General features: G+C 35.8%; 1 protein-coding gene across 7 annotated transcripts in view; it reads left to right on the forward strand.

Moving 5' to 3' along the window:
* LOC145248073 (uncharacterized) overlaps positions 1–2,285 on the forward strand; it is a 430,627-nt gene extending 428,342 nt beyond the window's left edge. For all 7 annotated transcript variants that reach the window (XM_080109850.1, XM_080109846.1, XM_080109849.1 and 4 more), the window contains one exon: positions 1,875–2,285. In XM_080109850.1, the coding sequence (XP_079965976.1) occupies positions 1,875–2,135 (261 nt within the window). In that variant the 3' untranslated portion in view covers positions 2,136–2,285. The remainder of the gene's footprint in view (positions 1–1,874) is intronic.
* Positions 2,286–14,935: the final 12,650 nt, after the last annotated feature.

A 14,935-nucleotide genomic window follows, 5' to 3' on the forward strand; every position in this document is an offset into this window, starting at 1 on the left:
TCAAATTATGTCGATTTTTTTTTTTTTTTTTTTTTTTTTTTTTTTTTTCAGGCATAATTTCGTATTTGAACTTTTGATGTCTTGAAGGTTAATTGCACTATAAATCATACGCCTATTATATTTTTCATGTTGAAATTATTCAACTTTGCTGAATCCTCAAAAAATGTTTGCACACTTTCTGTATAACACCATGCTTTGTTGACTAAGATGGATATTTCTCTTTGTTCAATCCACTTTTTCTCAGAAACTACCAGGCTGATGTGACTAAAATTTTGTATGAACCTTTGTTAAGATAGGGTGTAGCAAACTAAGTATTAAGGTATCTGTTCAATCAACCATTAGGAATTAATAGGATTAGTATTTAATGCAAAAATGAGCACAAATTTAATCATATTCAACCATCAATTTGTCATAATGCATTAATTCTAAGTCAGCAGTTTATACCTTTTGCTCGTTTTTAATGAGCTAAAAAAAATCTGCTAATCAAATATTTCAACAAAAAGATTTCTGAAAGTTCTCTAAAACCCATGGATTTTCAAAGAAATAAATCTTTTTTTTTGGAAGGAGACAAGTCAATAAATTACTAAATATTGAGAAAAATTTGAAAAATTTACAGACCAATTTTGAGTTATGCAATTTTGAGTTATGACCGTCCCAGTACATGAAAAAAATCCAATTAGAGTCATGTATTGTATTGTAAAGGATATCAGATTCCTAGACGAATCAAGAATAGTAAAAAAAAATCAAATGCATTTGAAAATTAATGTTAAATATTCTTTCCTATAATAATATTTGGAGCATATTTCTATCATGCTAGGATCCAATATAAAAAAAATTATTTTATAACACTTAACATATGTTACTAGCCTGGATGCCCAGCATTGCCTGGGTGTTTTAAGGTCTGTGTTGAGCAAAAAAAAAAAGTGGTAGTAGATAGGCAGGCAGGCTTGAACCCATGACGCAAAGGTGGAAAAGAAAGTGAAATAAAATTTGGCGTCTTACCGCTACTCCATGATGCGACCAGAAGTTTGGAACGTTAAAATTAGGCAAAGTCAGTCCAACCGATACAATGACTTGCAAAAATGGCTTGCAAAAAATCGACCCCTCCTTGTAGAAAATTGCCCAGTTGAAGGTGAAGGAATTAATGTTTTTGGCCAATTTTTTGGTATTTATTGCCCGAGATGAACTTCAAAATGATACTGATCTCGTGAAAATCTGTTGTTTCCGTCGAAAGTTTTAGGCAGACTGTAAAATCCCCCCAAAAGTTGGTAAAATATATATCTATAAAAGTGAACGTGTCTGTGTACATTTCCCTACGCAACAATAATTCTGTCAATTTTAAGTCTACAGACTCGAAATTTGATATACAGGGTTACTGAGATTTGGAAAAATCTTTGTGATCGGTTTTCCGCCAGAAATTTGGCTGTTAAGTTCAATGATTTGACCTTTGAGAACTCTACCAAACTCCTCCGACAATTTTGGGTCTAAACACTTGAAATTTTAGATATAGGTTACTTGGACATGGATCTAACTTAATAACTTAATTTGAGCCCAAAACAATAAATTTTAAGGGGTCATAATAGGGGTTAAAGTTTAAAAAATTGACCGCTTTTTTTTTTTTTTCTTTCTTCTTTTTTTTTTGCTCAACATACACCTCTAAACACCCGGGCAACGCTGGGCTGAAATGCTAGTGTGTATATATATATATATATATATATATATATATATATATATATATATATATATATATATATATATATAGAAGAGATGTAAACTTCAACTTGTACAAGTTATATTATTGATGTTGATGTATTGCATATTTTATTCTCATGTATAAGCACACATAAATATAATTGGTTTATTTATGTTTTCAGGCACCTATTAGCAGTATATCTGGCTCATTTGATAGTTTGGTCAATGAGGAAGTCCAGTCTTTAAAAGAAGATGTTAAACTACTGACCAGTGAACTTGATAGAAAAGAGAAACTAATCAAACAGATGTCGTCCACTAATCAGTTGTCTGGACAGAAGAGCCGGTCCCCTTCGCCAACTGTTTACTCCCATTGCCAGTATCATCCCGACTGGACAAAGAATCTCGACTCTCTTCATCTTGGAGAGGACGAGTTTGTTGTATAGAAGGAAAGACTTTTTAACAAAACCACACAAAAACCAAAGTGAAAAAAAAAGGGCTGTAAAAATGTTTGCAATGCTTTTCTACAGACATTGTTTATTATTTTTTCATAACTTATTAAATAAACCTTGAATGATTGCAACATTGAAACAACACCTCAGTTCTGGTTTTTATTCTTTTTCATGTTTTTTTTTCTTTTCATAGATATCCCAGTCACACTTATATATTAACTTCCTTTAAAAAAAAAAAAAAAAGCCTGGGACAAAATAAACCGTTCATTCTGATTGGTTAGTGTAATGAACCGTACATTCAATATGAAGTTGTTGGAATGGTACAACAAGTGCATTGCAGCCAAAGGAAATTACTGCAAAGGGGACTAGAGTTTTATGTGTGTACTATCAATAAAAGTGCCCATCCAAAAAAGTCTGGAAAATTATTGAAGATACCTCGTATATATTTGTATGCCCCGTGCACATAGTTTTGCTGGTCTGTCTACTTGTCTTTGGTAATAATTTCCATTTTTATTCTTTCCTTTATGCTCCATTCACTGTACATCTTACTGGGAATATTTTCACAATGGCAATTTCCGATACTATAGTTAAGCCTTCTTTTCACTGCTGAGATTTCCCTATGTACAACAAAAATTACCGGAAGTAGCGATTGCAGAATCACACGCAACAGAGCGTAAACGTATGCACATCTTATGTGCAAAAAAGTATACGCACATGTGCATACATTTCTTACATGTAACAAAACACACACACACATACACACATGCACACACACACACACACACACACACACATACACACATGCACACACGCATGCACACACACACACACAAACATGCACCAGTGCTGAATCACATGCACTACTGGTTTCAAATTCTTTTATCAAGGCCCGGAGGCAACTCGAGGATAAGGGTTAATGGGTATACATTAGTTATTGGGATCATAGCGTAGTAATCATAAGTAGTGGAAATTTTGAAAATTGGATTACTTAGGGGGACGGTTCATCAAGAACTTGTTTGCAGTGGGCTTGAAAACAATCAAATTTTAGCCAGCTGGAAATCAGGCCTTAGTCCTTGTTAAGTTTTTTTTTTTTTTTTAATTTCTATGTCTCAGGGATGTGAGATCTCAACCTTTCTTTAGCAGAAATTCTCTTTTGTTTTCTTCAGAAGAGGCGGGATTTCTGTTTAATTCTGCTTTTTATAAAGACCCTTAATTTCTTGACTTGATTTTCTTTTCTTTTTTTCTTTTCCTTGCATCTTTTTTTGGTTTACTCTCTTCCCCCCCCCCTTTTTCTCTGAAAATTGTGATTCTGACAAATGTCATGCAATTTATTTTGTGAAGGGTAGAAGAGAGGTAGAAGACTTTTAAGTGATCAAAAAATTATTTCCTGTCTTTACAACCCCTCTCCCTCCTTACATTGCACTTGGGATCTTTCTGTTCTTGTTAACAGCTATTTTTTTTTTTTTTAACCGAACATGTTCGTGTTTTAAATTTTAATTACATGCAAAAAACTTTTAGCATTCATTTGTGGAGAAGAAATTTAATTCTAATGAAATTTAATGAATTTAAAAGCAAAAATTATGTCATAACGCGTCGGTTGTTACTTTTAGTATGAAAAAACAGTTATGTAGAATAACATCCTTTGCACCACCTCCTCCCCCAAAAATGAGATTCTGTTTTTTTTTTTTTCAGGCGATTATATGTGAACATCTTGAAAAATTTGAAGAAAACAATTTAAAATTTAGAGTGGGGTATCAGTTTTACATGTGATTTTAATGTAAAATTATCTCATACAAATTTTTTTGGGGGGTAGCTTCTTGTTTTGACGATTACATGTGGTTTTACAAGTTTGCTTTTTTGAGAACTTTCCACTTGGACTCCGGGGGTTAGTAATAAGGTTAGAAAATTGGGGGGGGGGGCTTTCCACTTAAAATTGGGATTAATTGTAGGGTTTTTAGAGGAGGGAGGAGTTTGCAAAGCTGACTTAGGGAGATGTGGATCAAGTTTGGAAAGTTGAGGGGAGGCATCACACGCGCACACACTTAGAAATGATAGAGATGCATGACCTTCAATGTTGAGAAATTAGTAGGAGCTTTGCCTCCCTCCCCACCCACAAATTGGGAAATTATTTCGCTTTCAGATTTTTTCACATCTCTAATGTCTAACTCAGTCTATACGATATTTATCCATTAATCTCAAGTTAAGTAAAATGTATTGTGGTCATTTATTTTTTCACCTTTTTAACTTGCGTTCATATCAACTCATTGATCATTAATCATTGTTCATTAATCTTTCTGAAAATGAAATTCACAAAGAATTTCAGAGACGAAAGATCTAAAGTTATTCCAATAAGCCTTTGAGTATCGATACACTCTGTGATCGAAAAGGGATATGAGAGATCTCTCAGAACTTAGATTTGATCTTAATGAAGACCGTCAAGTGATTGGAATATCCAAGAAGAGATAGAGCAGTGAATGTGCACTAGCCAGGGCAAGTTATCAGGAAAAGATAAAAAATTATCATCATATTTGACTTAAGGTCCATTTTACGTGCTGGCATGTGTTGGTTGGCTTCTAGCAATTGACTACCATGATAACCCATCCTTGGCCAGATTTTTATTCATACCTCTTTCTCTCAAGTCTATCCTTATCATTTCTTTCCATGTTTTCCTTGGTTTTCTCCTGCCCAATGAACCTTCTACCTCATCTGTTTTACATCTACCAAGCAAAGCGCTCTTATCCATTCTTTCAACGTGATCATACCACCAAAGTCTCCTGTACTGAAAACATCTCTCTCTATACTGCCCAGATTTAATCTTCCTTTCGAGTGATCAGAGGTCAGAAGGCTGACAAAATATCCGTTAGCATCATGAACACCAATGCGCTTGTCAACAACCTATTGTAAACAAGTCATTGTATACAACATGACTTGAACGGCATAAGAAAAGGAGGTCATCGAGTTCAAAATAAAATACCAAGATCTCCACTATAATAAAATCCTTATTACGAGGGCATGCAATAAGTAATGCCCCTGACCCACTTCCAGTTGTCTGATCTAGCTGAAATTTTGCATGTGCAATGATTTATATCTCTACGGGTTATGTGGCAAATTACACCTCTGAACTAATTGTGGTTTCTGTTTTACAGGTGTTTGAACTGAGTCAGGTGTGAAATGGGGCCTGTTGAATGTCGAGCAGTGATCCGGTTTTTGTATTTGAAAGGACGCACACCACAGGAGACTTTTGATGAAATGAAAGAAACTTATGGTGATAATGCCCCATCATATGACCTTGTAAAACGCTGGCATCGTGAATTCAAACATGGCCGGAAGTCTGTAGAAACAGCACCCAGACCGGACCCCCCCTTCTGCCATTGATGAGGCATCTGTCTGTCAAGTTGAGGCTGCTATTTTGGAAGATCGACACATTACTATTCGGCAAATTTCAAGATTAGTACAGGGTCTGTGGAAACTATCAATCATGACCATATGCATAAGGTGTCTGCCAGATGGATTCTCAGGTTGCTCACACCCTTCCAGAAGCGAGAATGCGTCGAGTGCTCGGGGATGAATTTGGAGATGTGCCAAGAAGATGAGTCAAAGTTTTTAAAAAGACTGATTACACAGGATGAAACCTGGGTCCATCACTATGATCCAGAAACCAAAGCCCAGTCAATGCAATGGAAGCACTTGGACTCACCACCTTCAAAGAAGGCAAGGGTGCAGCCCTCCGCTGGCAAGGTCATGCTCACAGTCTTCTGGGACCAGGATGAAGTAGTGATGACACATTTCCTGGCAAAGGGTACCACAATTACAGGAGCCTATTATGCTTCAATTTTGAGGAAATTAGGGGAAGCTATCAAAATCAAGAAGCGGGGGCAAGATCAGCAAAGGTACCCTCCTTCTGCAGGACAACGCTCCGGTCCACAACTCGCATGTCACCAGATCAGAAGCACGGGCATGTGGTTATGTAAACTTCCCCATCCTCCCTACTCTCCTGACCTTGCACCCTCTGACTTTCACCTCTTCCCAGCCATGAAGTTGTTTTTGAAAGGAAAGTGTTTCCCAGATGATGCAGCCTTGATTTCTGAAGTCAACCAGGGGTGTCCTACAAAAATTGTCTCCAGAGCTGCATCAAACGATGGGAGAAATGCATAACTCTGGGTGGTTCCTATGTAGAGAAAGACTAATAACTGTGCCAAGTTTCGTTGTTCTACTGCTATGGGAAGTGGGTCAGGTGCATTACTTATTGCACGCCCCTTGTACCACCGAATCTGGAGAAATCGTGTAGATTCGGTGGTGAAGCACCCTGAAAGACGACAGAGATGAGAGAGAGAGATTAATTGGGGGGGGGGGATACGTCCAGTGTTATTGACGGTTGTTGTCAATCTGAAGAGATGTGTATGTTTGCTAGGCTGGTGCAAGTTGCGTCTTCAGCGATAGAGCTATCACATCTTTTAAAAATGAGGTAGATGATAAGAACATACATAGGAACAGAAAATTGTCTTACCAAGTAATAATTTGATAATGTAGAGAACTTGAATGCCTACTAGACACTATCCTCCAGACTAGATGAATTCTTGCCCTAGAATCCAGCAAAACCAAGAAACCACAAGAAAGATATATAGTAACATTGTTAACTGGTCAATAAATAAGAGAAAAATTAATGTTTTAAACTTTAGTAACTCAACGTTGCAAAAACTCTTAATGCCATAAGAGATTTCTTGGCCTTCGGGCCAAGATGCTACACTTCAATTTTTTGTTCTCAGTGGAGGAGAAATCCTTCACGACTGAGACAATTTAAAATTTTTGTTCCTTTCTCCATGTTAAAAAACGACCCTGCCCTCGTGGGGAGGCATTGTAAATAGAAACTTCATATTGGAGAGGTAGAAGAAAATTTCAATGAATATTCAAATATATATTATATATATCTCAGAAATCGTTAGCCCCAAGAAGGGCTCTTTTTAGTTTTGAGATGTTACTGAAATAAAATTAAAACAAAATTATTAAAGTGTCTTTATTATCATCATTATTATCATCATTATCATTATCATTATTATCATCATCATTATTATCGTCCTTCTTCTTCTTCCTCTTCTTCTTCCTCTTCTTCTTTGAACACCTGCAGTACCTAACACTTTTCGGTGCATTGTTCTCAAGAACACAAAAGTCCGAAACCTTGTAACAGCCGATGGGATAGGGCAAAGAAGAAAAATCCCACCAAAACTTGATTTTTGTTTGTATGGATTCTCCTCGCTTTCTTCCCCATTATCCCACCCAAGTAAGATTGGTCTTCTTTTTTTTTTTTCCTTTTTTTTTAATTGTTTTTTGTTTTTTCAATCCATTCACACACAAAAAAAAATGTTTGTAATTGGCCGTCTTTTCAGCTATTGAAATTGAACATTCTCGAATAGCGACAATTATGTCTTGAAAAAGCGATACAATCAGTAACATAAGTGGTACGATATAACCCCTTGATTCTGGGGGACCGGATGCTGATTATGCGTCTTTCTTTCTTTCTCGTGAGTTAATCTTTTCTTTTTTGTTTGTTTGTTAATATTATGGTTTCTGTCAAAACAGATGAAAAGAAGTTGTAAAAGATTGGCATAAGGATTAACACAGTGTGGTTTTGATTTGTAGATCTATGAATGATGGAAATAGGAAGCCAAAAATGTTTTCGATAAAAGACAATAAGAACACTTCAAATGCTAAGCGTATTTTAAGTCAGTGCAAAAATTTTGCTGATTTAAAATTTCATCTTGAAAATAATTTTTTTTTTTAATCTTTATTTGTAACAATAACGACCTTTGCTCCCTATAACTTGATTCCCTCTGTTAACGATCTTATAAATGCCTTTACTCCCTATAACTTGATTCCCTCTGTTAACGACCTTATAAATGCCTTTACTCCCTATAACTTGATTCCATCTGTTAACGATCTTATGCCTTTACTCCCTATAACTTGATTCCCTCTGTTAACGATCTTTTAAATGCCTTTACTCACTATAACTTGATTCCATCTGTTAACGATCTTATAAACGCTTTTACTCCCTATAACTTGATTCCCTCTGTTAACGATCTTATAAATGCCTTTACTCCCTATAACTTGATTCCCTCTGTTAACGATCTTATAAATGCCTTTACTCCCTATAACTTGATTCCATCTGTTAACGATCTTATAAATGCCTTTACTCCCTATAACTTTATTCCATCTGTTAACGATCTTATGCCTTTACTCCCTATAACTTGATTCCCTCTGTTAACGATATTATAAATGCCTTTACTCCCTATAACTTGATTCCCTCTGTTAACGATCTTATAAACGCTTTTACTCCCTATAACTTGATTCCCTCTGTTAACGATCTTATAAATGCATTTACTCCCTATAACTTGATTCCCTCTGTTAACGATCTTATAAATGCCTTTACTCCCTATAACTTGATTCCCTCTGTTAACGATCTTATAAACGCTTTTACTCCCTATAACTTGATTCCCTCTGTTAACGATCTTATAAATGCATTTACTCCCTATAACTTGATTCCCTCTGTTAACGATCTTATAAATGCCTTTACTCCCTATAACTTGATTCCATCTGTTAACGATCTTATAAATGCCTTTATCCCTATAACTTGATTCCCTCTGTTAACGATCTTATAAATGCCTTTACTCCCTATAACTTGATTCCCTCTGTTAACGATCTTATAAATGCCTTTACTCCCTATAACTTTATTCCCGCTGTTAACGATCTTATAAATGCCTTTACTCCCTATAACTTGATTCCATCTGTTAACGATCTTATAAATGCCTTTACTCCCTATAACTTGATTCCCTCTGTTAACGATCTTATAAATGCCTTTACTCCCTATAACTTGATTCCATCTGTTAACGATCTTATAAATGCCTTTACTCCCTATAACTTTATTCCATCTGTTAACGATCTTATGCCTTTACTCCCTATAACTTGATTCCCTCTGTTAACGATCTTTTAAATGCCTTTACTCTCTATAACTTGATTCCATCTGTTAACGATCTTATGCCTTTACTCCCTATAACTTGATTCCCTCTGTTAACGATCTTATAAATGCCTTTACTCCCTATAACTTGATTCCCTCTGTTAACGATTTTATAAAGGCCTTTACTCCCTATAACTTGATTCCCTCTGTTAACGATCTTATAAATGCCTTTACTCCCTATAACTTGATTACCTCTGTTAATGATCGTATAAATGCCTCGTGTACAGTAAAAAATTTTAAGGTTTTCATTTCATACATCTAACTCGTGTTCAGTCTCCTCCCATGATAGCCATGTAAATGGTTTTATAATCTTCAAAGTAAGTTACAACCTGAAGGAACTTGGCAAGGAGCATGTGCAGAATGTGGCAAGATTTCCCAACCAAATTGTCTTAGGAAATCTTTAATCAGTAGTGCTGTCCAAGCTCACTGATGCACTCTGTACACAAAAGAAGACATTGTCTCTGTCAGACTCAACAGCTAATCTCTTTCTTTCGACAGATGCTTCTGATGTAACTGTTGGTGCTGTACTCAATCAGGTTGTAAACGGTCAAACACAACCACTGTCTTTCGTTTCTGCTAAGCTGAGCATTCCTCAGCATAAATACAGTGTTTTGGGCCGACAAGTATTCTGTTTCATGTTGGAAGAGAGACAATTCATTATTTTCACTGACCACAAAGCACTGATTGCTTCCATTTTTGGTAAACATACACCTAGAGAATTTTGACAAATGGATTTTGTGACACAAATATTCTGCCGACATCCAATATTTACCAGGCAAAATGAATATTGTAGCTGACACCCTCTCCCGCTTTTGCAATCTCAACAGTCTTGAGAAACTTCTGGACTTGGATTACATCACGACTGAATAGAAACGAGATACATCTTTGACAGAATTTATGTCGACTTCAACGATTCCACTGAAAAAGACTCCAATCCCATCTGGTGTGATATGCCTGTTGCACATCCAACACCATACTTGCCTCCTTCTTACCAGAAGACATTTTTCGTCATTTCCGTGACTTAACACACCTTGGCAAGCATGCAACAGTCAAGATCACAGCTTGTCTTTTTTTTTTTTTTTGTGCCTAACATGACCGTAAACATACGCCAATGGAATCAGGCATGTATTTCCTTCCAAATTACAAAAGTACATCGCTATACTAAATCTATCCAAGGCAACTTCCCTGTACCTGACGCTCGTTTTTCATATATTCCTTTGGACATCGTTGGCTCCTTGCCACCTTCCACTGATCATCACTTCATCCTCACTATGATAGACCGTTTCACTCATCGCCCAGCAGCAGTCTCCTTGCACATCATATCTACAGAAGTTGTAGCCCGTGCATTCATAGAGAACTGGATCTCTAACTTTGGTGTACCCATCACTGTTACCACTGACAGAGATTCCAAGCTTATGTCACACTCTTTCCGAGACCTTTGCCAATCTTCAGAATTTCCCATATTGAGAAATTGCCTTTCACCCTTCTGCTACCAGAATGGTAGAACACTTTCATAGTCGACTCAAAGCTGCCTTATCTGCCCAGCTCGAACCACTCGTTCTTCTAGGACTTCAGTCCGTTATTAAAGAAGACCTGAACATTACACCAACAGAGATGGTTTTTGAAACCACTCTTCGCCTTCCCGGTGAATTTTTCGGCCGACAGATCCATACCTGCAACTACCTCTGGTTATGTAGACCGTTTGAAACTCACAATGTCTACAGTGATGTACACTCCATTGTGCTTTGTCACTTCCAAACCATACTATCCACCTGATCTTCATTCATGTAAGTACACTTTAGTTTGTATCGAATCGATATGCAGACCACTACAGCCGCTCTATGACGGACCGTATCTAGTGTTGGAATGCTCTGACAAATACTTTGTCATTGTGATTTAGTGTTTCCTGCAAAGAGATTTTCTGATTCAGAACACATCATTGCACCCAACCCAGATACAATTGTCACGCCTAATCCAGATTCCGTCATTACACTTGCTTCTTGCAGACCTCGTAATGACCCTGACCTGCACCTTCCAACTCCTTCTGTCCAACCAACTACTTGCACAACTGGCAGTGGCCGTCATGTAATATTTCCACACAAGTACACAGACTTTACACTTCTTAAACCTTCTTGCGTATACACATGCTGCACCACACCTACATCTGCATGCTAATTTCATTTACTTTTCTCTGTAGCCTCTGGCTATCTGGGGGGGAGTATTATAGGAACTATTACGACTGCTATATCAGGTTTGCGCATGTGGCACGAACGCACAGACACAAATTGTAAAAGAGAAACAATAGAAAAATTACTGCCCTTTTTGACCTTGTTTTTGGAAGACAGAGCGAGACACTAATTTCCCCTTTTACTTCTCTTACTTCCGTTTCTTTCTTTCTTTCTTTTTCACCTCGACACGACGATGAACACACACATTATGCATCACTCAAAAAAATGCATGTGCACATATTTATCCTCTACAAGTCTGTTCATAGCTTTCACTTTGGCTGTTAATATATAATAGCCCCACTGTAGTACACATTACATTATTAAAATAATTTCCAACACTATTGGTAATATTTGAACCATTTATTTTTATTATCTCTCTGTTTGATTTCATGTTTTGAAACTAATCAATATAAGACATCATGCCAAAGTTATAATTATTTTGTCCAGGTAATGCTTTAAGTTTTATTTATAAGAAAGGCCAAAATAGTTTAGTTAGCGATCCTGGAAAAGCATGGCACAAGTAAGTGAGGCAATCACCATCCTTGTCAAAAGCCTTGACAAACTGCTTAGTTAAGCCGAGCTTGATGTGCAGTAGTGGGAAGAGTATTCTGTCTCTGTCCACCGGAGGGTCGTTAGTGATGTTACGTTCTTTTCAATTCCTCCCCGTCCTTTTTCATGTAATGCCATACCAATTTTTGGAAGATTTCAAGGTTTTATGACTTCAAGCTGATCCCTTTTCAACATGATCATGCAGTCCTGAATATTTATTGTCATTAAAATAATCATTTCCAATCAAAACAATTATTCGACATAACATTTTACTCCCACCAACTTCTAAAATGTTCCACACATGCATAAATGTGAACAAAAACGTAAAAAGCGACATGTGGCCATAGGTAAAAAAATAAAAAACTTGACCTGATTAAGCAAAACTAATATGATTTGTGGATTCAGTGTATCAGATTCATTCTAAATCAGTTGGGGAAAAAATGCAAACAACAAATTTGTTGTTGTCTAGTGAATTTATTTATTGTTAACTATTCTGCAGTTTCCCAAACATATTGTTAAATAGTCTGCACTTTCTACTAACAATGTCCAGGGTTAAATTCGACACAATGCTGTCAAAGCTTGCTACTCCAAAAGTTGATTTATTCAACTTTAGCATGATACTAGATATATAGGAATGATTTACTGATACAGTCAGCATTTGAAAGGTTTTAATTTGCATTCAACCCAGCGGGCTTTCTTACAAACGTATAGCAATTGTACTTGTTAGGATTTAGGTCATTTCTCTGTTATCTGGTAACGATAGTGGAAGCCGCTGAGGTTATCTCCCTTTGACTCCATTTGCTTTGGAGATACTAGAAATCTTAGTATATTAAAAGCATATCAGATGTTTCTTTGTACTTTTGTTCTGGATTTACTTTGGTTTCGTTCACTGTTTTTAGATGCGCCCTCTGTCCATCAGTTCGTCTGTCATGTTTAAATTTGAAAATAGCATTTTCTTTGAATTGTCATGCTTAAATTTGAACAAACATTTATGTTGTTAAATTTGCAAAATACTTGTAAAAATACTTGTCCTTATATTAAGTCGGTGCAAAAGATTTTACCGGTTTGTAGAAAGGGCATTTAAAACCATTGTGATTTATTTTATGCATATTGTTATTACTTAATGAATAATTTATCATGTTTTCATCCAGATTATTGAAGAACCATTCAAATTTTTTGCAAATATTTACACCATGTTGATCCGAAAACAACCTTCTTTAGTCAACAGAAAGGGAGTCCTGCTCCCTCGGATTATCACTTATTTCAAGAATTACAAAACCATGTAGAGGTTAACATTACAAGAGGAGTTTGAACATGAGCTAGATTTATATTTCATATCAAAACCTTTTTCAGAAATCAAGGCATTTATAAGCTCGTTGACATGAAATCAAGTTATAAAGCGAAAAGGTCATTATTGCTATGAATAAAGATTTTCAAAAACACCAAATTTCATTATCAAGATGATAAATTACCAAATTTCATTATCAAGATGATAAATTACCAAATTTCATTATCAAGACGAAATTTTAAATTGGCAAAAACGTTTGCACCGACCTGATAGTTTTATGAATTGTGGTAGGAGCAGTGGCACAATGAATGATTATTATTTAATTATAATATATATGTGTGTGTGTGTGTGTGTGTGTGTGTGTGTGTAAAGTTAGTTTGAGAGAACTCTAGAAGAGTGCTCGATTATAAAGAAAATTAAAAAAAATATATATGTGTTACAGAAGATCAGAAAAACATTGGTACTGTCAGTTTCAAATCCAAACAAAAGGGACTAATATCTGGCCGCCTTTGTTGAGCTTTCTACAGCTTCTGTTTATATCTGTCTTTTCCAGGGAGACAAATAGATGAATAAATAAGTATATATAAAAAATACAACATTCAATATTTTACAGCATATCAACTTTGCAGGCTAAGAAGTGCAGACATTCGAAAGGGGAAACCCAGATAAGTCATTGTTCGAAAAAAGAAATTGATGTAGTTTGAACAAGTTTCCCAGTTGCCAGACTCCAGCTATGTAAAGAAATCATATCAATAAGATTTCATTCAAGAAAGATGTCATCCACCCGAAAATTCAACAGGACTCCTCCTTGCCAATGCTGCAATCCACATCAACTCTGTAATTCTGATAGGAAAACCGGCAGAACTTCTCTAAATTAAACCATAATTCACAACAACAACTCTCAACTTCTATGCTCTCCCTCTCTCTCTCTCTCTCTCTCTCTCTCTGTTCAAAATTCATCCTTCTTATAGCTGCTATTGCTCTTATATGCAAATTAAAACCACATTTAAAAAGAATCTATCAACAAACCCAAGTTTTGTACTTCTTTTTTCCTTGATTCCATCTCCTGACAAACCAAACGAATGCACTTGTGTGAGTAGTTTCTTCTATTACAATATTAAATTCACCATTATATTTTAAACCACAAAAGATCAAAGGAACGATCGCCAATTAGAAGGGTTGATCAGTAAGGGTTGAGACTCGCATACCGCTCCTGAGAGATGAAAGATTGGCTCAAGACATTGATAAATGACGGAGCTTTGTTTTCAAGTATGTAGCGAAACTCTCTGAAGTATTCAAATAATCAAGTTAGTAAATCTATATAATTATAAAACTCAAATGATCTTATAATGGGTGTTGTAACCCCACATACGATTTCTGGTTGCGCATGCGTACATAAACATAAACTCATAACAGCATAAACAAATAAACACAAATCGCCATTTATTTATTTAATTTATTCTCCATTTTTAATACACCTTTCTTAAAAACATTCATACATTTTCTTCTACAATACCAACATAAATAAATAACCCCGAAAATATTTTTTTTTTAAAATTTGCGTTACAAATAAATAATCAACGCGACAATAAAACGTATTGTTTTACTGTGTACATTTCAGCGTCCCAATTTTTTTTTTCGCGTTTAAATTATCCAAATAAACAATTGTTAATACTTTCTGCATTTTTATATCGTTCATTTCCATATTACGTAATGAAAA

Source organism: Euprymna scolopes, chromosome 26, assembly GCF_053919585.1.
Source record: "Euprymna scolopes isolate OS-2025 chromosome 26, ASM5391958v1, whole genome shotgun sequence".
Classification (NCBI taxonomy): Eukaryota; Metazoa; Mollusca; class Cephalopoda; order Sepiida; family Sepiolidae; genus Euprymna; species Euprymna scolopes.